This window comes from Nomascus leucogenys, chromosome 8, assembly GCF_006542625.1.
Source record: "Nomascus leucogenys isolate Asia chromosome 8, Asia_NLE_v1, whole genome shotgun sequence".
Classification (NCBI taxonomy): Eukaryota; Metazoa; Chordata; class Mammalia; order Primates; family Hylobatidae; genus Nomascus; species Nomascus leucogenys.
In genome coordinates this window covers 59087784-59111728 of record NC_044388.1, presented here as the reverse complement: position 1 = coordinate 59111728, position 23945 = coordinate 59087784, and the positions used below count along the sequence as shown (strand labels likewise).

Sequence of the window (23945 nt, the reverse complement as noted above, 5' to 3'; positions counted from 1 at the left end):
ATCTCAGGAAGGTGGCAGCTACGCCCATCTGAGGGGAGCGGGCGGGACATCCTCTGCGAAGCCCCTCATTTCCGTGACATCAGGAGGAGGCAGGGCCGATTTCCGGCCGGTTGTGTAGGGGCTGTATCGCCGGCTGCGCGCGTTGTTGTGGGCTGTGTACTACTAGGGTAGAAGTTTTTGTTCAGGAAACAGCGGAACGAGACTTTCTGTCGTTAACAGGGCAAGGAGGGGTGGGATTAGGGTTCGCGGTGACCTGTTGCAGCGGCGCAGCGCTCGCGCTGCCTCGACGGACCCGGTGTGCTAGATGTGTCCGCGTTCCCGTCTGCCCGGGCCAGAACCCCTGCCTTGCACACTTTCTCTGCCTGCTTACTCCGCTTATCTAACTCTGGGGTTGTATTGACCAAGGTTGCGGCACCTCCTGGGGAGGGAGCAGTGAGCTGCCTTTTTTTTTTTTTTTTTTTTTTTTGAGACGGAGTTTCGCTCTTTTTACCCAGGCTGGAGTGCGGTGGCTCGATTTCGGCTCACCGCAAACTCTGCCTCCCGGGTTCAAGCAATTCTGCCTCAGCCTCCCTAGTAGCTGGGATTACAGGCATACGCCACCACGCCTGGCTAATTTTGTATTTTTTAGTAGAGACAGGGTTTCTCCATGCTGGCTAGGCTGGTTTTGAACTCCCGACCCCAGGTGATCCGCTTGCCTCGACCTCCCAAAGTTGCTGGGATTACAGGCGTGAGCCACCGCGCTGGGCACGAGCCTTCATTTGAGAGTTGGGAAAACAGAGTGAGCCTGAGCAATATATTTTGATGCCATCTCTACAAAAATGTTATAAATTAGCCCAGCATGGCGACGCCCGCCTGTGGCCTCAGCAACTCGGAAGGCTGAGGTGGGAGGACTGCTTGAGCCCAGGAGGTCGAGGCTGCAGTGAGCCGAGATCGCTCCACTGCACTCCAGCCTGGGGGACGAGCGAGGCCCTGTTTCAAAGAAAATAAGTTTTATTTAATAAAGTTTAGAGATTTAGGTACGTCTTAGACATTACAGCTTTCCTACAAACTCCCAATAGAGTAAATCTTGGTTGGGATAGTTTTCATAAACACAGTAGTAGGTTATTTGTAAACAAGATGCATAGTCCATCCTTGTCAAATCTTCAGCCTCCATTTCAAGTGCAATACAGTGCTTCAGCGTTTAGACCCTTTTGTTTCCAATAACTTTTCTTCTCTGGTGTTCTGAATTGTTAGTACGTGTTAATTAATAGAGGCTGGTTTGGGTCTTGCAGAAATGATTTCATTTGGGATGCTTTGGTTGTCATTGCAGTGCAGGAACGGACTTGTTATTGTTAGATAATTGGTGCCAGGAAGAAAAGTCAGCATGGAGACAAAAGATCTCTCAGCAAGGCAATCTGTACTTTATGCAGAAAGGGTGCTCAATTGCAGATGCAACAATGGTGAGAGCACACCTGAACAAAGGAAAAGCAGACATATTTATCCCTTACGCATTTGGGTTGTCCTTACTGTTGTGTCCTGCATCCGGTGGCTGGGGCTGGACCCCATAATCTTAAACTGATACCCGATTTGCTAAATAGGCTGTGAGCTATAGGGCTTAACAGAGTTATTAGCACAAAGCAAGGAGGCTTGAAGTAAGTTAGTCTTTAAAGGAAACTATTGTTTCCAACATTTATGATTTATTCTTTAACAAGAAGGGAAACTTTGAAGAGGAAACTTTTTACTTTCTACATCATCTGCTAGCTTTGTCAACGCCAAATGTAAGCACTTCTACAGGCACTGAAATGCTGTTGACAAACTAATTCTCAGTCTAGTGGAAATCCTTGTATTCATTCACTCTTCCAAAATCATTCTTGGCTGGGCGCGGTGGCTTACGCCTGTAATCCCAGCACTTTGGGAGGCCTAGGCAGGCGGATTGTTTGAGGTCAGGATAGTCTCAAAAAAAAAAAAAGGCCGGATGCAGTGGCTCATGCATGTCAGTAATCCCAGCACTTTGACGAGGTCAAGAGATCGAGACCATCCTGGCCAACATGGTGAAACGCCATCTCTACTAAAAATACAAAAATTAGCTGGGTGTGGTGGTGTGCGCCTGTAGTCCCAGCTACTCGGAAGGGTGAGGCAGGAGAATCGCTTGAATTAGGGAGGTGGAGATTGCAGTGAGCTGAGATCCCGCCACTGCACTCCAGCGGGAGCCACTGAGTGAGACTGCCTCAAAAAAAAAGTCATTCTTTCTTTCACTTTGTGCTAGTTATCTTCATTGTGTTACAAAAAGTCAAATTATTTTACGATTTAGATTACTTTTTTTGTAATGTGTAACTTTCCACCAGAGAACCGCGAAGATTAGAGTGTGAAGTAAGTGTCCTCTGGACGTGAGACAAGATATTAGTAAGCAGGACATTTTAAGTTTCACATTTTATCTTTAAAAATGTGCCTTTATGCATTTTACTCCACAACATATCTGTTCATTTTAATGCAAAAGTATTACACTCTCATCCACAAATTAAAAACCGCTAAAACTTTCAAAATCATGCTTTGTATATTGTTACTTCTGCAACGTCCCTGGTGCCCTGTCTGCTTACCCCAGGGACATCTCAATTGCTGTTTGAGAAGTATTAATACTTGTTTAATACATTTTTAAAAATAAATTTTAGCTTATCACCATAAAAAGGTGATTATTTAGAATCTGTTACCAGACTGTCACACTTTTACTTGCTTAAGTAACCTTTGTTCCAACCAGGAATTTTGGAATATAGTTGGTTCTAGAATGGAAACCATGGTGTAAGCACCATGAACATAACTCAAAGTGGTTTTACTTGAAAAAGAAAAAAACCCCCAAAACTTAGAAATGAGTGGAACCAATTACAGAGCTCAGAGGACTCAGACAACATCTAGTCCAGGTGTTAATAATCTGGGGGTTCCTGGATAAGTTTCAGGGGTTTTGAATCCCATGAAATTATATGCAAATATGTGGATATACGTTTTTGGAGGAAAGCATTAAGATTTTAAGGGAGGAGACCACCCTCATATTGTCTTATGCCCAATTTCTGCCTCCAAACAAAGAAGAAGTAGAAACTAAAAGGCAGAAATGAAATCCGCAAGCAGACAGCCCGGCGCCACACCCTGGGCCTGGTAAAGATCGACCCCGGACCTAATCGGTTATGTTATCTATAGATTACAGACATTGTATAGAAAAGCACCGTGAAAATCGCTGTCCTGTTCTGTTCCGTTCTAATTACCCGTGCATGCAGCCCCAGTCATGTGTCCCCTGCTTGCTCAATCACGACCCTCATGCGGACCTCCTTAAAGTTGTGAGCTTTTAAAAGGGACAGGAATTGCTCACTCGGGGAGCTCGGTTGTTGATGTGAGTCTTGCCGAAGCTCCCGGCTGAATAAAGCCTTTCTTTCTTTAACTTGGTGTCTGAGGGGTTTTGTCTGCGGCTTGCCCTGCTACAATTTAAATAGCGTTTCAAAAAGATTAGTGTAAGGGTACCTCATTAAGGGTAAAATGCAGTAATTCACCCTTAGGTCCAGCCTTCGGTTATAAATGCTGAGATATGTCTGGAGAAGGGACTTTTTCAAGAACACACAGCTAAATAACAGAGCCAGCAATGCTGCTCTTTATTATGTGTCCTCGGCCGTGAACATTAACAGAGAGGAAGGCAGCAGCATTTCATTTTATGCATGGCTGTGGCAGTAATTTCAGATCTTAGATTGTGGATTTTCATTGTCTGAAGAAAGACAACAGAGAATTTTATACCTGTTTAACTGGATTTGAACTGAGCATAACTTCCCGTAAATCCTTCTATTCTCTTTCCAAACACAGGATGTAAAAAGTCGTTTAATCTCATTCTTGTGAAATCTGCAGCTGCCAAAAAACAACCAATGTTGAGAGTTCATTAATCAACACTAAAGCACAAGAGGATAGTGTTTTGTAGCTTTGTTTTTAAATCATTGATTGAAAAGGCTTTTGCACTTGAGCTATGCTCTGATTTATTCATTCATTCAACAAATATTTGTTGAGTGCCTAGCTTTGGTTTGTTAAAGTAGAAGCTAGTTTTTCTTCTTGGGTGGTGAGGTTGGTAAAGTGGACATCCTGGGGTAACAGCAGGATATAGTAGAGAAAAATCAGCCCTGTCAGAAATATCACGAGAGTCTCATATTCCTGCTGAATTCTCCTCCTTTCTCAATGCGACAGGTAGCAACTCTGCTAAATTCAAGGACTATGGAGGTTGCATGTGAATGCATTCCTGGGGGTTTTGGTCTCCTTCGTATTTCCCAGCACAAAGGGAAGTGGAGATAATGCTGTACTTGCCCCGAACCTGTCCAGTAGTGTGCCCCAATAGAAATTAGCTTCACCTGCTTCATGGGAGTAATCTAGTTGAAACAGAAGGTTTGCATTTGGGGCTTTCAGTGAGCAAAACAGTGCTTGTGAGCCCTTGTCAGTCATCTCCAAGGCCTAAGTACCCATCTTTACCCTGGGATCTTGCTTACAACCTTCTGTTCCACAGCTGCTGCCATCTTGCTAGGTTGTTTCAACATGATTACATTGACCTCTCTCTTCCTCAGCCTCCTTACCACCTCCTCAGTGTTCAACTTCCATGTTCCTTTCCAACTGCAGCCTCAATGCTTACTTGGTCATAGCCATAATTGTGATTTTCTTTGTGTAAAATAAAGTCAGTCCTAAAATGAGAGAAGTAAAAAAAAAAATTTACAGAAAAAGAATCTTTAACTGACATGTTTCCAAACACAGGATGTAAAAAGTCGTTTAATCTCATTCTTGTGAAATCTGCAGCTGCCAAAAAACAACCAATGTTGAGAGTTCATTAATCAACACTAAAGCACAAGAGGATAGTGTTTTGTAGCTTTGTTTTTAAAACATTGATTGAAAAGGCTTTTGCACTTGACTGACATGTCTAAGCTACAGTAGTTAGGAATCGTATTTTACCTGACATAACAATAGTGATCTAAACAAGACATTAAGTAAACCAGCGGTAGGCCAGTCTAGTGCTAGTGGAAGGAGTCCTTAGTCATCGGTGACCTAGACTCATTCTGTCTTGGATCCCAGTATTCTTCTGCATGATGTCTTCCCTGATGTCACCTCATAGTCCAAGATAGCTGCAGAGTTATTCTGACACCAGCCGTCATATTTGTAATCCCAGCACCAGACCCTTCCAGCTAAGCAAATACCCTTTGCCCACACAGCTTTCCCCTATCCCCTTTACTAGTTCTGTTTACATCTTCTTAGCCAGACTGACCACCTGGCCACATCTTGCTGCAAGGGAGAAGCTAGGAAATGTAGTCTTTTAGCTTGGGCCTATTGATAGCCCAAGTGAAATCAGAATTGTTCTTAAGAAAATAAACCAATATTGGGTGGCACTTAACAATGTCTGCCACAGCTGCTAATCAATAAAATCACTCTTGAAGACATGAGGAAATCCACTCTGTATAAACTCCAGTATATCACCAATGCCAGTTGCCCTGCCTTGCCGATACCATCGGCCCTCAGCGTCTGTGGGTTCTGCATCCCTGGATGCAACCAATCATGGACTGAAAATACTTGGAAGGCCGGGCACGGTGGCTCACGCCTGTAATCCCAGAACTTTGGGAGGCCAAGGTGAGCGGATCTCCTGAGGTCAGAAGTTTGAGACCAGCCTGGCCAACATGGTGAAAGTCGGTCTCTACTAAAAATTAGCCAGGCGTGGTGGTGGGCACCTGCAATCCCGGCTACTGGGGAGGCCGAGGCAGGAAAATCACTTGTACCTGAAAGGTGGAGTTTGCAGTGAGGCGAGATCATGCCACTGCCCTCCAGCCTGGGCAACATGGTAAAACCCTGTCTCTACTAAAAATACAAATATTAGCCAGGTGTGGTGCCAGATGCCTGTAATCCCAGCTACTGGGGAGGCTGAGGCAGCAGAATCACTTGAACCTGGGAGGTGGAGGTTGCAGTGAGCCAAGATCATGCCACTGTACTCCACCCTGGGTGACAGCGGGAGACTCCATCTCAAAAACAAAACAAAGCAAAAAGCCCCAAAACTCCAAAAAGTTTCAAAAAGTAAAACTTGAATTTGCCACATGCTGGATACTACTGGTGAACCCACATGAAGTGATACATAGCCATTGTATTAGGTATTATAAGTCATCTAGACAGAATTTAAGGTTTATGGGAGGGCGTGTCTAGGTTCTTTGCAAATACTACACCATTTTATACTTGGGCATCCAAGGGTTTTGGTGTCCGAGGGGGATCCTGTAAACAATCTCCCACGGATACTCAGGGATGAGTATAGTAATGGCTCAATAACTGGGGAATGATTGAATGATCCGAATATTTTGAATTCATCATGTTTGCTATTTTTCACATTACAGGTAAACAGAAAATACATTAAGAACTTAGCTATTAGCAAGCTGCGGGAAATGGCCAAACCCTAAGTGCCCCATATGGACTTAAAAGTTATCCTGAATTTTGACACTGTGTAACCTTGCTACTTAAAGTGGCGGGAGCCGGCTAATAAAGGCAGAATCTGAGGCTCCACTCCAAATCTGTCAAGTTAGAGAACCTCCATTTTAAACAAGTCCAGGTCATTTGAATGCACATCAAAGTTTGGGACGTTTTATGCTTTTTAAAAAAAAAAAAAATACTGAACCAGAGAAATATTTCTTTAAAATTGTATCCTGTACTCTCATTAATGTAGAGTGTAAGAGAAAAGGAAGAGAGGAGGGAAGGGGGCGAGGGAGCGCATTCTTCTTGGCCTCTTAATTTTGCAGGTAGTTGGATGATGCTTTCAACCTGCGTGGGATTAAAAAAGAAAAAGCCAGCAGGTGCTAGTTCCAGTAGTTATTCTCAGCAGGTAACAGAGGAGAGAAATGTATTTGTCTTAAGGTTTTAGTTATTAGAGGTTCCTCTTTTACCTGTTGTGGTAAGGGGTGGAGTGGAGACTATCATTCATTGTCGACCAACATACCTACCTACCCCTTCTGTCCCTCCCTGGGGTTCTGCTGGCTCCCCCTGCCTGACAGTTGGGAGAGAAGGGCTGGCAGGTGGAAGCCTGAGGAACAGATTGCAGAAGTTCCCCCAGGTGCCTCAGTACACCCCTCCCCCACCCACACCTTTACCCCGTTGTCAGGAAAGTCAAGCAATTAATTGCCTAGCAGGAATTGCCACTAAATGTAATTATCTCAGATATAGTTGCGAGACTTACTTGTCAGGGTTGAGAGGTTTCAGCCCACAAGCTGGATTTTTGACGCAGGAATAAAAACTGGATTCTGCTCTCTTTTTGTAAAGTTTCTGGGTAAATGGCCCAACCAGAGAGTTCTGTAGATTTTGGCATAGCTCAACAAAATAACTATTACTGCTACTGGCAAAGGTGAGTGGTTTTCTCCTACTTTGAAAAGGAAAGCTGTTACTGTTCTATTGGCTACATAATTGTTGGTAACTTAAAAACTACGGCTTTTTTTTTAAAAGTTCTGGGGTACATGTGCAGAACGTGCAGGTTTTTTACATAGGTATACACGTGCCGTGGTGGTTTGCTGCACCCATCAACCCGTCATCTACATTAGGTATCAAACTATGGCTTTGAACATAGGTGTTCAGCTTACTGCAAACTTCTGGGAAAGAAGAAAGGGTTTGGGGGTTTGTGGATGATTCTGCGTTGGTTGTGATGATTGTCATTCCTGTAGTCTCCCCTCTGCTATTAGAGTGAAGCAGGAATTCCAGCCCAGCCAGAGTTACCGCTATGGCAACTGGTATGCGCGACAGCACAGCTCTTACCTTCTTTCTGGCTACAGCTATGGCTGTGCAGTGGATGGAAATGGACAGGACTGTTTTTCTGCGCATGAGACCCCTGAACACACAGCTGAAACTCTGGTTATGCCTAAGGTATCCCTTGCTAGAATGAATCTTGTGTCATTCGTGTGCCCAATAATAGTAAACATCACTTTCCTATCTTCACACATCTGTGTCCTGTCATCCAAATTCCCACAGCCATGGCTTTTGCTACCTGTTTTAATACTAGAGAGTAAAGCTGATAGCCTAAGAAAAATGTTTGTATAGCTTTACTGAGGTATAATACACAAAACGTCCCCGTACATGTTTAATTTATATGATTTGCTGAGTTTGGACATGTATAACCTAGAAATGTTCACTTGCAGATAATTTCCCATTCTCTTCTAGAAACAACACAAAAGGCTGAGGAAGTCTTTTTCTAAATTCTTGCAACTAAATTTTAGATTATCATAATTCAATAAATTTTACTCTTTAACACTTAATATAGGATAAAAGATAGTTTTGGAGTTTGTTTTATAGCAGTTGGATATAAACACACTTTAAGAAGATATTTTAATACTTTGAATTACTAAAGTGACATATTTCTCAAATCACACAAAGATGTATTGAAGTAAGGGAGAAGTTCCCCCCACACACACCCCTCCTTCTTCCCCATTCCCTTCCCACTTACAAGAAAGTACTGTGGAGTGGATCTATGTCTTCTAGATCTTTCTCCTGTACTCTTGCTAAATCAGTGTGGTTCCTCTTTCTGTTTTGGTGGTTAGGGGATGATTTGGGCAAGAATGAACTATGTAGTACATACTGGTTTGCTCTTTGCATGCTTCTGCATAAGGAGACCTTTCTTTAAAAAATTGTCCACTTATGGTCAGGGCAAGATGGCTCACACGGGTAGTCCCAGCTACTTGGGAGACTGAGGCGGGATGATCACTTGAGTCCGGGAGTTTGAGGCTGCAATGAGCCATGATTGTGCCATCGTACTCCAGCCTGAGCAACAGAGCGAGCGCAGTTAGATACATTGCAATTTTTAGCTAATCCCTTATCTGACATTTTAAATATTTTCAGGGCTTTAACAAACTTACATATCTTCAAGCATTTGTCTGAGTGTTGCTTTTTTCCCCAAGAATATAATTCTGGATATGGAAGGGCTGGATTAAAGGATATAACATTAAAAAATTTTAATAGCAAGTTACCTAAAGTCTGCATGAGTTTACACTTTTCATTATTGTGGTGGGTGTTCTTGCTACTCTACATTTGTCTGTGCATGATTAGCCAATCTAATAGGGCAGGGAGGCATTCGTCTATTATTGAGGGCAAATACCTCTTGAAATGTTTATTGGTATCTGTGTTCTATGACTTTGATATCCTCTTTCTAGTTTTTCTGTTGAGTTGTGTCCCTCTTGCTTGACTGCATAAGATATTCACGTTAGAGAAATTAACACTTTGGAGTCTGATGTTACAGACTTCCCCCACACCAGCTTGTCTCCTACTATGCGGAATGACACCATTTGTGTGATGATCTTTACCTTAAAACGAAAGTTGAATTTTATATCTAGTCCCTTGGCTTTTAAAACTTACATTTGCTTTATATTATGATATTTCACTGCCCGACCTTTCATTTTCAATTTTTCTCAAGTCTGCTTTAGGTGTGCCTCTTATATAAAATATCTTGTTAGATTTCTTGTCATTTTTTCCTTCTTTTAGCCCAATTTGGGTTTTTCCCTTTTAACAGATGTTTGATATTGCAGCACTTAAAAAAAAAAATCTTTCACTACATTGCCTGAGGTTTTAGCACTCTTTTTTTTTTTTTTCTTTCGCCCCTTCTCTTTGTGCTCTTTTTTGGCAGATGGTCTGTCTTTTGGTGGTTACCCTTATGTCTTTAAATAGAGAAGTATAGGAATGAGTACATTATCAACTTCAGAAACAAAAGTATTTCTTGATTTTTCATCACTCTTGAGAAAATTAAGAAATGAACATCCTTTTTTTTCTCACCTGGCTACCCCTTCTCTCCATTCCTCTGTCCACTTTTGTTGGCACATTCTGGGATTTTTATCTCACTCTCTAGCCAAATTATTACTATAACATGCATTTTTCATACAAGAATTATATACATATATTATCTTTTGTGGTTGTAGTGACCCCCTGTGCCATCTGCCTGCCATCCTGCTGGGTGTTCCCTGTTGGGAAGCTGCTGAGTGAAATTAAAGATGATAAGGCTCCGCGGTGGCGCTCTTTTACTCACACATCCCCATTTTGGTCTTCTCTAATAAAATGTGTCCTTGCCAAGATGTCCTAGTTATTCCCTGCTTCCCCCAATGTGCTGTGCCTCTGTCCATAACCTTTATCTCCCCAAGTGAAAGGGTTACCCCCTCTCCAGCCCTCTCCTTTACATTTTGACATTGTGGAGGTGGCCATCTCCAAAATGATTCTCAGGTCTTTGTGGTCCATCAGCACACCTTCCCAGACTATCTCTAGCTGAGGAAAGCCTTTTATAAATGTGCTTTTCCTTAAAGGTAGCCAGCTGCATACACAGCGCAGGTGGCCCTCAGACCAGAGAGAATGCTCTGTCTCCAGATACTTCCTGCTTCCCTCATCCTGGTTATTTAGCATCCACATTTACCAGAACACACATTGAAAGGAGGAAATGTGAGGTTACTTAAGTCTTGTATTATGGGAAAGGACTTATGGAAGTGTGGATTCTGGGTGTCTTTGCCATTTCTTTCTTTCCTTTTTATATAATTAGCTTTTAGAGATGATGTCTTGCTCTTTTGCCCAGGCTGGAGTGCAGTGGTGCCATCATAACTCATTGCAGTCTTGATCTCCTGGGTTCAAGTGATCCTCCTACTCCAGCCTTCCAAGTAGCTGAGACTACTGGCTGCATGCCACCATGCCTGCGGTCTTAGCCATATCTAAATAGAAAAAAGACAGATTGTCTTTTGAAATTTATGGTAACTATATAACCTATTTTCCAAACCTCAATATATTTCAGAGTGAAGGGGAGGCATACTTTCAGATAGACTGAAAAGAAAAGATAGTGGATCTTTGGCTCTCAATATCTTCTCATTCTTGTTAGTAAGGGAAGCTTAATTAAGTGCCAGGAGCTAGATAAGCCCTTTCTTGATAGAGTGATTCCTTGGAATATGTGGCCATATTTAACAAGACAGGTTCCCAACAGGTCTACATAGAGGAATCATAAAAACGTATGCTGCCCCAGTAGAGCCAACAGGGTCTGGGTTAGCAACCAAAATTTACTTTGGGAGTATCTCTGCAGTTTACTTCTCTCATTATGTAAGAATATGATTGGTTTGCTTTGCTATAGCCTCTGCATTTTCTTGAGCACCTAAAATCCTGGTTCTTAGCTGAGCCACAGGTTCGAGGATGTGATTAGAAGGCCATGAGAAAAACGTGCTCATGGAGACTTTACAGATTGTCTTCTGGAAGAAGGAGCAGAACTCTAGGTAGAGTCAGGCATGTAGTACAGGAAATAAGGAGCCTGGATACCAGGATCCCTGGTGTCTGGTTCCTAGCTCAGGCCCTAAGATGCTAATTAGGTCCCAGAAAATCCAGGGGCCAGAGGCCCTCGTTAGGCTTGTTCCAACTCTTTGTGACGGTTCTTCTGTGACTCAGTTTACTTCTTTCATAATTGTACTGTGTCACCTAAAGATTCTCTTCATCAAATTCAAAAGTTGATTTAAATAGATTAATTTTCAATATTATTTTTATTTTAGGTAGTTTTTTTGAGAGCTAGAGCTTTTCCCAATAAAGTATGTATGGATATTAAACCTTTTAAGTAAAATTATTTTCTCATGAGATAATTTTTTGTTGCAGGAAACCACAACTCTAGCTGAAAACCAAGATGAAGACCCACTAGAAGGTAACATAAACCTTGTGCTGAAGTGGTTGGAAACAAAACCCCATTTCCTGGTTTCTCATTCACTCAGCTTGCTAGAAACTGGAAGGTTCTATTGGAAAATTCCAATGTAGGTTGCCTAAGCCATACGCTTCAGTAATTTCTCCTGTTTTTAGAAACTGGTTCTATGGGAACAACTTTAGCTAAGCCACCTCTTTGGGCCTTTCTGAAGGACTGAGAAAGGGGGACATTCCCAAACAGTAAGAAGACAATACATTGTTCTTAAGCTCCATTTCCTCTGTAAGTTTAGACTTTGAGGAGAATTATGCTTTAATTCTGTTTTTCAAGGGGGAAGAACATGAGGTGATTGCTGTGGCCTCAGGGTTATTGGATCCTGGGGTACCTGACAGGACAGCACTGTAATGTCAGTCTGGTGGTGCTTCCTGTATTTCTCAATTTGTTTTGGAAAGAACAAAGTTTGTCTGCCTGGAGACAAACACTCCGAATGTGTCTTCTTTGAGGAAGGGAAGAAATGTTTTGCTTCTTTTATTTTAAGTAATGGGAAAGAAAAATAGAGGAGAAATGCAGAGAATACTATTGCCTTTTTCTTACCACATGTCCGTCTTATCACGTTTGTCTAATCTATCTCTTGCCCAAACCCCTGCCCCTATCAGACAAACCCACCCACTGCCTTTATGACTTTATCAAAGAAGGGAGCATGTTGTTATCAGTCTTTGTAGCCCCTGTGACTAATTCAGAGTTCACATGTCAGTAGGTGCTCAGTGTTTAAATTAAATCAAATTGGTGTTGAAAAGAAATCTTTATATGCTGTTGAGCAGTTCTAGTTTTTAGTACTTTGATTTAAACATGAGTAAAGCGTACTTATTTCAACTTTCTGGGATTTCTTTCAGGTTAAGTGTGAGTCTTTCTTCCTGCCTTTATCAGTTATGCAATTTATTAAAATTGATGTAGGATTTCTTGCTCCTTAGTTCAGCTAAATCTAGGTCCTTGTCTCACAACCAGGAAAAATTAGGCATGCGGACACATTGAAGGGTGAGGAGGATGGAATTAAGTGAAAGGAAAGCTCTTAACAAAAAGAGGGATCCCAAACACAGGTTTCCACCTCACAAACTGAATACCAGGCCACCACGCACGAGTTGAAAAGGCCAGGCTCCTCCCCTGCATAGGGTGTGAATTCCTGGTGACTCCTCCTCATTCTTCCAGTGTGCATGCGGGCCCTTAGTCTGAGCCACTCCACATTGATTTATTTCCCTTACTGCACATGTGTTAAAGGATGGAATTTTTCACTGTGGGCATGTTTAGCTAAGCCCCCTGTGCACAAAGACTTGGGCAGGTTGGAGGTTCTCCAGGGACCTTTCCCTATTTGCCTAGGCATTTGGCTGTCCCATGCCTCTGTCAAAATAATAGAGGTAAAAGTCTGCTTTTTGGATACAGATTGCCACCGGGTTCAGATTCCACATACTAGCTCTGTAATTCCAGATAAATTAATCTCTAGTGTGTCTGCTTCAGTTTCTGTAAAGTGGGGACATTGATACCTTTCTTATAGGAAGTGTGGGTATGCTAGGTCTAAAGTACTTTTAGGTGGTTAAACAGCTTCTGCCACATGATAACCACTCAAGTATTGGCTGGTCATCAATCTGGCACAGTACTGGTCAGTAGAAATGTAATGCAATTGCACCTCAAGGAGCTAGAAGAACAAGAACAAAGTAAACCTAAAATTAGTAGAAGAAAAGAAATAATAAAGACTATAGCAAAGATAAATAGAAACTAGAAAAATAATACAAAAGATCAACAAAATGAAGGGTTGGTTTCTTTAAAAGATAGTCAACAAACCTTTAAGAACAAAAGAAATTCAAAATCAGATGAAAAAGGAGACATTGCAACTGATACCACAGAAATACAAAGGAACATAAGACAATTATGAACAATTGTACATCAGGAAATTGGATAACATAGAAGAAATGAGTAAATTCCTGGACACATACAATCTACCACCTACCAAGATTAAATTATGAAGGAATAGAAAACCTGAACAGACCAATAATAAGGAAGGAATTGAAACACTAATAAAAAGTCTCCCGTCAGGCCAGGCCTGGTGGATAATGCCTGTAATCCCAAGCACTTTGGGAGGCTGATGGGGGAGGATCATTTGAGCCCAGGGGCTTCAGACCAGCCTTGGCAATACAGTGAGACCTTGTCTCTACAACAAATTTAAAAAATAACTGGATATGGTAGCATGTACCTGTAGTCCCAAATATTTGAGAGGCTGAGATAGGAGGATTGCTTGTGCCCAGAAGGTCGAGGCTTAAGTGAGCTATGAATGTGCCACTGCATGTCAGCCTGGGTGACAGAGTGAGACCCTGTCTCAAAAAGTCTCCCATCAAAGAAAAGCCCAGGTCCTGATGGCCTGTTTAATTCTACCAAACATTTATTTTTCATTTTATTTTATTTTTTGTAGAGGTGGAGTCTCACTTTGTTGCTCAGGTTGGTCTCAAACTCTTAGGCTCAAGCGATCCTCCCAGCTCTGCCTCCCCAAGGGCTGCAATTACAGGCGTGAGTCACCATGCCCGGCCCCCAAACATTTAAAGAAGAACTAATGCCATGTCTTAAACTACTACAAAAAATCGAAGACGAAATACTTTGAAACTTATTTTATGAAGCCAGCATTACTCTGATATCACAACCAGAAAAAGACACAACAACAAGAAAAAACTACAGCCAATATAACTGATGAACATAGATGCAAAGGTCCCCAACAAAATACTAGCAAACTGAATTGAACAGCACAATAACAAAATCATCTGTCATGAACAAGTGGTATTCATCCCAGGGATGCAAGGATGGTTTAATATACACAAATTAATAAACATGATACAGCCCATTATCCCATCAACAGAATGAAGAACAAAAAACATTTTTCTTTTCTTTCTTTTTTTTTTTCTGGAGATAGGGTCTCACTCTGTCACCCAGGTTGGAGTGCAGTGTTGTGATCTCAGCTGCAACCTCTGCATCCTAGGCTCAAGCAATCCTCCCGTCTCAGTCTCCCAAGTAGCTGGGACCACAGATGCATGCCACCATGCCCAGCTAATTTTTTGTATTTTTGGTAAAGATGGGTTTTTGCCATGTTGCCCAAGTTGGTCTTGAACTCCTGAGCTCAGGTGATCTGCCTGCCTCAGCCTCCCAGAGTTCTGGGATTACAGGCATGAGCAACTGTGCTTGGCGATCATTTCAGTAGATGCAGAAACATCATTTGACAAAATTCAGTTATCTCTTCATGATAAAAACTTTCAACAAATTAGGTATAAAAGGAGTGTACCTCAATACAATAGAGGCCATATAACAAACTCACAGCTAATGTTGCACTGAATGGGGAAAAATTGAAAGCTTTTCCTTTAAGATCTGAAACCGGATAAGGATGCCCACTTTCACTACTTCTATTCAACACAATATTAGAAGTCTAGCCAGAGCAATTAGGCAAGAGGGAGAAATAAAAGGTTCCCAGGTTGGAAAGGAAGAAGTGAAATTGTCCCTGTTTGAAGATGACATGATGTGATATACAGGCATACCTCATTTTATTGCACTTCACTTTATTATGTTCCACAGATACTATGGTGTTTTTTTTTGTTTTGTTTTGTTTTGTTTTGTTTTGTTTTTTTACAAGTTAGAAGTTTATGGCAGCCCTGCATTGAGCAAGTGTATCTGTGCCATTTTCCTAACAGTATGTGCTTACTTTGTTAGCATTGTTTAGCAATAAGCTATGTTTTTCTTTTTCTTTTTCTTTTTTTTTTTGGAGACAGTCTTGCTTTGTCACCCAGGCTGGAGTAGAGTGGCATGATCTCAGCTGACTGCAACCTCTGTCTCCAGCTTCAAGTGATTCTTCTGCCTCAGCCTCCCGAGTAGCTGGGATTAGAGGCACCCGCCACTACGCCCAGCTAACTTTTGTATTTTTAGTAGAGATGGGAGTTTCACCATGTTGGCCAGGCTGGTCTCGAACTCCTGGCCTCAGGTGATCCACCCACCTCAGCCTCCCAAAGTGCTGGGATTGCAGGCATAAGCCACCGTGCCCAGCCGCAATAAACTATTTCTTAAGGTATATGTGTTGTAAACAAATATTTTCTTTTTTTTTTTTTTTTTTTTTTTTTGAGATGGAGTCTCACTCTGTTGCCAGGCTGGAGTGCAGTGGTGCAATCTTGGCTCACTGCAATCTCTGCCTCCTGGATTCAAGAGATTCCCCTGCCTCAGCCTCCCAAGTAGCTGGGACTATAGGCATGCACCACCATGCCCGGCTAATTTTTTGTATTTTAGTAGAGGCGGGGCTTCACCATGTTGGCCAGGATGGTCTCGATCTCCTGACCTCATGATCCACCTGCCTCAGCCTCCCAAAGTGCGGGGATTACAGGTGTGAGCCACTGTGCCTGGCCAAATTTGTTCTTTTAAAAAAAATTTTTTTTAAATAAAGACAAGGTCTTACTATGTTGCCCAGGCTGATGTCGAACTCCTGAGCTCGAGTGATTCTCCAGCCTTGGCCTCCCAAAGTACTGGGATTACAGTCATGAGCCACCATGCCCAGCCAATGTAAACAACTTTTATATGCACTGGGAACCAAAAAATTCATGTGACTTGCTTCATTGCAATATTCATTTTATTGCAGTGGTTAGGAACTAAACCTGCAATATCTCTGAGGTATGCCTGTAGAGAAAACCCTACAGACTCTGCCAAAAAACTGTTAGGTCTAATAAACTTATTAATTTTGTATACTGTAACTTTACTACACAAAATGGTTTCTATACACTAATACTATTTAAAAAGATAACAAGAAAATAATCCCATGTACAATAGCTGTAACAAAAACTTAAGAGTAAATGTAACTGAGGTGAAAGATGTCTATACTGAACACTATAAAGTGTTGATGGAAGAAACTGAAGACACAAAAGATACCTCATGCTCATGGATTAAAAGAATGAATATTATTAAAATGTTCATTCTACCCAAAGTGATCTACAGAATCAATGCAATCTCTCTCTCTCTCTCTTTTTTTTTTAAGACAGTCTCACTCTGTTGCCCAGGCTGGAGGGCAGTGGTGTTTGATCTCGGCTCACTGCAACCGCCTCCTCCAGGGTTCAAGCAATTCTCCTGCCTCAGCCTCCCAAGCAGGATTGAAATTACAGGTGCCTACCGCCATGCCTGGCTAATTTTTGTATTTTTAGTAGAGACGGGGCTTCTCCATGTTGGCCAGGCTGGTCTTGAACTCCTGACCTCAGGTGATCCACCTGCTTTGGCCTCCCAAAGTTCTGGGATTACAGGCATGAGCCACTATGCCCAGCCAGATTCAATGTACTCTCTATCAAAATACCAATGGCATTCTTCATAGAAATAGAAAAAAAATGACCGAGTGCACGGTGTCTCACGCCTGTAATCCTGGCACTTTGGGAGGCTGAGGTGGGAGGATCACGTGAGGTCAGGAATTCAAGAGCAGCCTGGTCAACATGGTGGAACCCCGGCTCTACTAACAATACAAAAATTAGCCAGGCATAGTGGCATGCGTGCCTGTAGTCCCAGCTACTCGGGAGGCTGAGGTGGGAGAATTGCTGGAACCCGGGAGGCGGAGGTTGCAGTGAGCCAAGGTGGCGCCACTGCACTCCAACCTGGGTGACAAAGTGAGACCCTGTCTTAAAAAAAAAAAAAAAAAGATACTATAATTTGTATGGAATCATAAAAAACCCAAATAGCCAAAGCAATCTGAGCCAAAAAAAAAAAAAAGGTGAAGGCATCACACTACCTGACTTTGTACTACAAAATTGTGGTAACCAAAGCAGCATGATACTGGCATAATAACAGACACATAAACCAATGGAACAGAATAGAGAGCCCAGAAATCCACACATTTATAGCCCACTGATTTTCAGCAAAGGTGCCAAGAACACACAATGGGGAAAAAGCAGTCTCTTCAATAAATGGTGCTCGGCAAACAATGGCCACATGCAAAAGAATGAAATTAAACGGTTCTCTCTCACTATATACAAAAACAACTCAAAATAGATTCAAGACTTAAATGTAAGACCCAAAACTGTGGTGAAACTACTAGAAGAAAACATAAGGGAAAAGCTCCACGACATTGGTCTGGGCAATGATTTTTTTGGATATGACCTTAAAAGGCCAGGCAGCAAACGTAAAAATAGAAAAATAGTATCACATCCAACTAAAAAGCTTCTATACAGCAAAGGAAACAGTAACAGAGTGAATAGAGACAACGGAGTGGGGGAGTGGGAGAAAATATTCGCATGCTATGCAAGTGGTAACGAAGAGGCATTTTCTGGGGTAAATACCCAGGGTTCGTCGTCTTGCACCAGGAGGAATAAGGACATGGACACATGTGGGTGGGTTAAGGAGCGCAAGGCTTAGCAGGTAGAAGAAAGGAGAGAGGAGAGCAGCTCTCTCTGGGTCACAGGAAACAGGCCTCCGAAAGGGAAAAGTAGGCCTGCAGCAGACAGCAGGCGATTTTACAGGCAGGCTTGAGGAGGTGGTGTCTGATTTATGTAGGGCCCACAGATTGGCTGGACCAGGTGTGACTTTTACTTGGTGCCAGGCGAAGGCTGGTTGCCCTACCCTGATCTTACTATGCAAATAGACTTTCTGCTTGGCCGCCATCTTGTCTGTTCCTTACTGCACAAGTGGCTGGCAAAGAGAAGATGGAGCCGCCATTTTGAACATGTCTATTCCCTAGGTAGCTTTTTCCTATTGGCACAACTGCTGGCATTTGCATGTGCAAGCTTCTAGCTTGCTTGTCTATGTCTGCAGTTCAGTTTTACAGGTTACTGTTTGTTAGAAAAGAAAATGATTTGGGGGCAGTGTTCATGAAAAGCAAAACCTTACCGAGGACTTTCTTACCCTAAATAATTTCTTTTTAACTCCTATATCAATAAGGGGTTAATATCCTAAATATATAAGGAAATCAAATGACTCATTAGCAAGAAAATAACCTGATTATTCAGGTCTTCTGCACATTTTTAAAAATTTTTATTTCAATAGTTTTTGGGGATACAGATGGTTTTTGGTTACATGGGTAAGTTTTTTGTTTTGGTTTTTTTTTTTTTTTGAGAGTGAGTCTCACTCTGTTGTCTAGGCTGGAATGCAGTGGCGTGATCTCGGCTCACTGCAGCCTCCACCTCCCCCATTCAAACGAACCCAGTCCCAGACTCCTGAGTAGCTGGGATTACAGGCGCTCGCCACCACGCCCAGCTAATTTTTGTATTTTTAGTAGAGACAGGGTTTCACCATGTTGGCCAGACTGGTCTCGAACTCCTGACCTCAGGTGATCCACCCACCTTGGCCTCCCAAAGTGCTGGGATTACAGGCGTGAGCCACCGTGCCCGGCCATTTTTTAAGACGTTTCTCAAGAGATGATGTACAAATGACCAATAGATGCATGAAAAAATGTTCAACTTCACTAATCATCAGAGAACTGTAAATTAAAACCACAGTAGTGAGATATCGTCTCACTCCTGATAGAATGGCTGTTGTCAAAAAGACGAAAGATAACAAATGTTGGGTAGGATGTGGAGAAGAGCCCTTGCATACTGTTGGTGGGAATGTAAATTGGTACAGCAATTATAAAAAGTATGGCGTTTCCTCAAAATATTAACAGTAGAACTACTATATGATCCAGCAATCCCACTATTGGGCATATATCCAAAGGAAACGAAATCAGTATGTCAAAGAGACATCTGTACCTCTGTGTCTATTGCAGCACTATTCACAATAGCCAAGATATAGAATCAAACTAAATGCCCATAAGTGGATGAATGGATAAAGAAAATGCGTATATACACAATAGAATACTATTCAACTGTAAAAAGGATGAAATCTTGTCATTTGTGGCAACATGGATGAACATGGAGGACGTTATGTTAAGTGAAATAAACCAGGCACAGAAGAACAAATGCCATATGATCTCACTCATGTGGAATCTTAAAAAGCTTTTCATAGCAGTAGAGCTTAGAATGGTGGTTACTAGAGGCTGGGGTAGTTGCAGGGAGCAAGTGATAGGGAGATGTTGGTCAAAAGATAGAATTTCAGTTAGCTAGGAGGAATACCGTTCAAGAGATTTATTGTAGGCCGGGCGCGGTGGCTCATGCCTGTAATCCCAGCACTTTGGGAGGCCAAGGTGGGTGGATCACGAGGTCAAGAGTTTGAGACCAGCTTGACCAACATGGTGAAACTTCATCTCTACTAAAGATACAAAAAATTAGCCGGGTGGTGTGCTACCTGTAATTAGGTGGTGTGCGCCTGTAATCCCAGCTACTTGGGTGGCTGAGGCAGGGGAATCGCTTGAACCCGGGAGGTGGAGGTTGCAGTGGGCTGAGATCGCACCATTACACTCCAGCCTGGGCAACGAGAGCAAAACTCCATCTCAAAAAAAAAAAAAAAGATTTATTGTATAGCATGGTGACTATAGTTAATGAAGAAATACAGGCTAATTCGAAGGTAGTGAGTTATCACAATTGGTTGTTCAGTCAGTTGCGAATTGAACTTTTTGTTCTACTCTTTCCTTGCTTCTTACTGCTGCATTTGACTAGTCTTTTTTTTAAAAAAAAGGAAAAATAAAGAAAAATACTTAGAGGATATTCAGTGTTTCCACCACAAAAATGAAAAATGATAACTATGTGAGGTAGTTATTTGATCATTTGATCATTCCACAATGACTATATACTTAAAACACTATGTTGTACGCGATAAATACATACAGTTTTCTCTGTCAGTTTGAAACACAGAAATTTAAAAATAGACAATGCGAAACACAAAGCCATCCATGTGAGTAATTTTAAATTTTTTAGTAGCCAAATTAAAGAACCAATTCAAGAGATAGGTGAAATTAATAATGTTTCTTACTTAACCTAATATCTGTTATGGACTGAATTTGTGTTCCTCCCGCTCGCCAAATTCATATATTGAAACCCTCCCTCCCAATGTGATAGTTTTAGGAGATGGATCTTTAGGGAGATGATTAGGTGAGGTCCTGAGGGTGGAGCCCTCATGAATGGAACTGGTGACCTTATAAGAGTCACGAGGGAATTTGATTCCTCTCTCTGCCCTCTGCCATGTGAAGCTATGACTTCTGGGCAGTGTGCAACCCAGAAGAGGGTCCTCACCAGAACCCAACCACGCTGACACCCTGATCTTGGACTTCTGGTTTCCAGAACTGTGAGAAATAACTGTGTGTTGTTTACAGACTACTCAGTCTCTGATATGTTGTTAGCAGCCCAAACTAAGGCAATATCCAGGATATTATTCCAACATGCAATCAATATAAAAATTAACGACTTTTTTTACATGAAGTCTTTGAAATGCAGCATGTATTTTTTCTATTTTTTTTCTTTTAATGCCTGCCCCCTCACCTGCAGATTGAGGGGACCCTTATTTTGAGGGCTGTTCAGACATTACCTTCAAGCAGATTTTTAAATTGTTCCTATTGTGGTGAAATATGCATAACATAAAATTTACCATCTTGACTTTTAAATGTATCACACTTGATCTTAGCCAAAAGGCTGAGAAGCAGTAGACTTTTAAATGTATCAGTGGTATTAAGTACATTCATAATGTTGTGTAACATCACCATTCATCTCCAGAACTCTTCATTTTATAACCTGAAACTCCATACCCATTAAATAACAACTCTTCACTCTCCCTTCCCTCATCCCCTGGCAACCACCATTCTGCTTTCAATGTGGTGTATATTTTATCCTTACATCACATCTCAGTGAGGGCCAGCAATGCTCAATAGCTGCATGTGGCTAGTGGCTACTGTGTTGGACAACACTGGTCTAGAAGATGCACAGGTTTAGGGATGATATAATTAGTTTGTCTTGAATAGGCTTCTTTTATAGTTTTGATCAACATCACTGGAAGGGCAGAGATCATGTAATCCGGGGTTTGGAGCTGACCACACTGAATCTGTTTTCTTGGCCACAGGTTAAGTGGAGAGCATGCTCATAAGCATACAATCCTAACTCCTCTTTCCCCACCAGGGACATGCAGTCAGGGACACGTTAGCAGACAACTGCCCATAACGGTAAAGGAAGGGAACTGGGGACAGAAGTGTAAGAAAATTTCAGAATGTTTAGGGTGGAAAAAAGGGAAACATCTACTTTTATGACCAGAAACGCTCAAAGGAAAGATGGCTCAAAAGGCATGGGAAGCTCTAAAGAATAAGAATCAGACAACACAATCACAAATGACTCCAGTGAAGAAAAGTGAGAAGTAACTCATGAAATTTATATGATGACTAAAGCCTATTTGACCATTTTGGTTCTAAAATGATAAATACAGAAGGGTACTGCATTAGTCTTCTAGGACTACTGTAACAAAGTACCACAGACTTGGGTGGTTTAAACAAAAATTTATTTTCTTACCGTTCTGGAGGCTGGAAATCCAATATCCAGGGTCTGGATAATTTGATTTCTGGCGAGGGTTCTCTTCTTGGCTTGCAGACAATAGCCTTCTTGCTGTTTCCACACTTGATCTCTTTATGCATGCATTGTAGGAGAGAATGTGAGCAAGTTCTCTGCTCTTTTTTAAAAAAAAAAATTTTATATTTTGTAGTGATGGGGTCTCAGTATGTTGCCCAGGCTGATCTCAAACTCCCAGACTTAAGCAATTCACTGGTCTCAGCTTCCCAAAGTGTTAAGGTTACAGGTGTGAGTTGCTGTGTCCTGCCTGCTGTCTCTTTTTATAAGGGCACTACTTCTATCAGACCAGCACCCAACTCTTATGACCTCATCTAACCTCCCAGAGGCCCCATCTCCAAATGCCTGCCTTCATATTGTGGGGGTTAGGCTTTTAACAGAATAATTTTGTGGGGCAAAGATTTAGTTCCTAATAGGCATACAGATGAATAGCATGAACCCATATGAATATTAGGAAGCAAATTATGTTCCTCAAGGAACTGAGGCTTGCAAAAATTACAAAGGAAAACATAAAAGGCTTCTTCCATTACATTCAGTACAAGGAGAGGAAAAAATAGATTACATTAAAAAAAATTAATGACCTTGAAAGCCTTGGAAAGCTCTGGAAACCTGGCAACTTGGGCTGAAAATCCACGTTTAATACATTTGCAATAACATAATACCATCTCGTCACGGGGTTCCAGGTTTCAGAGATGGAAGGCCAAGTCCTCCTGTCTTTCTGAATTAGTTGCTGTATAAAATTTATTCACTTACAATAATCTGTTAACTGAGCAGTTAAAGTAGCATGTTTATTTTTACAAACCCCTGTCCCAGGGGCCCTTGGCTTGGTTCATTGTTTGGCATTGTATCTACCTGGCTCATGCCAGAAACATGACAGTCATTCTTGACCTTCCTTTTCCCCTTTCCTCCCAAATTGAATCCATCCCCCAAGCAGCTCAAATCTGTCCATTTCTTTTCTCCATCTCTTCTGTCAGCTGGATGCTCATTGAGTTTGATGATACTACTACTTTTATAGCTTAAATTTCTATTTTCAAGTCTTATTGAAAGGAAATATGCAATTGAAGAATTTTAACCTTTACTATCTGCAGTACTTCCTGCAAATGCTTTCTAAAAGCTTTCTAATTTTCAACTATTTCTAATATGTGTCCTGTAAAACTCTATTTTTTTCATATCCATTATTGGCTTCTGCAGATCCACATCTTCATTTAAATATTGAGGAATCAAACCAAGAGTTTATGGTGAAAAGTGAAGAACTCTATGACTCCCTCATGAATTGCCACTGGCAGCCTCTGGACACAGTTCACTCTGAAATTCCAGATGAGACCCAGAAGTGAAGCAACGTGTTCATTAAACTCCGCAATTATCATACTAATTGTGTCGTCTTTTGTTTTGGGAAAAAAGTAGTTCTCCCAGGAAGGCACTGAATTCTGTATATAAAAACCAACTTCCAGGGCTTACATGTGATTGACATGAGAGAACATTAATGTAAATAAACTTTGCCAGCACATCTGTTCCTGGAAGTGTTACATTACGTAAGTGCCGGAAGAGCTCACGTGGTGATCATGTTAGAAAAAGCTGTGCCATAAAACCCTTGGAAATAGGTTTAATATGAGGTGGGCTTGAGCTGAAGGGATTGTGGCATTCGTTACTCTGATATGATTTGCTGCTTTCTCTAACTTCAAACTCTAATGGAGAGAAATTGTATCCACAGACAATGCATGGTTTCTTGCTTGTGTCTTGTCTAGAGAATGTTAGTTAGAACTGGATGTTTGATCTGCATACCTGGCCCCATGAGAGAGAGAGCTAGATGTGGCAGTAGAGACTCAATTGAATAGAAA

At 41.7% G+C, this 23945-nt stretch overlaps 1 protein-coding gene across 1 annotated transcript; it reads left to right on the top strand.

The window, feature by feature from the left end:
* The first annotated feature begins 104 nt into the window (after positions 1 to 104).
* Positions 105 to 23479, top strand: C8H6orf52 (chromosome 8 C6orf52 homolog). The gene is made up of 5 exons (XM_003263499.3): positions 105 to 220; positions 7276 to 7357; positions 7671 to 7869; positions 11602 to 11647; positions 23299 to 23479. The coding sequence occupies exons 2-5, from the start codon at positions 7287 to 7289 to the stop codon at positions 23439 to 23441; spliced, it is 459 nt and encodes a 152-aa protein (XP_003263547.1). The 5' UTR covers positions 105 to 220; positions 7276 to 7286; the 3' UTR covers positions 23442 to 23479.
* The last annotated feature ends 466 nt before the right edge of the window (positions 23480 to 23945 follow it).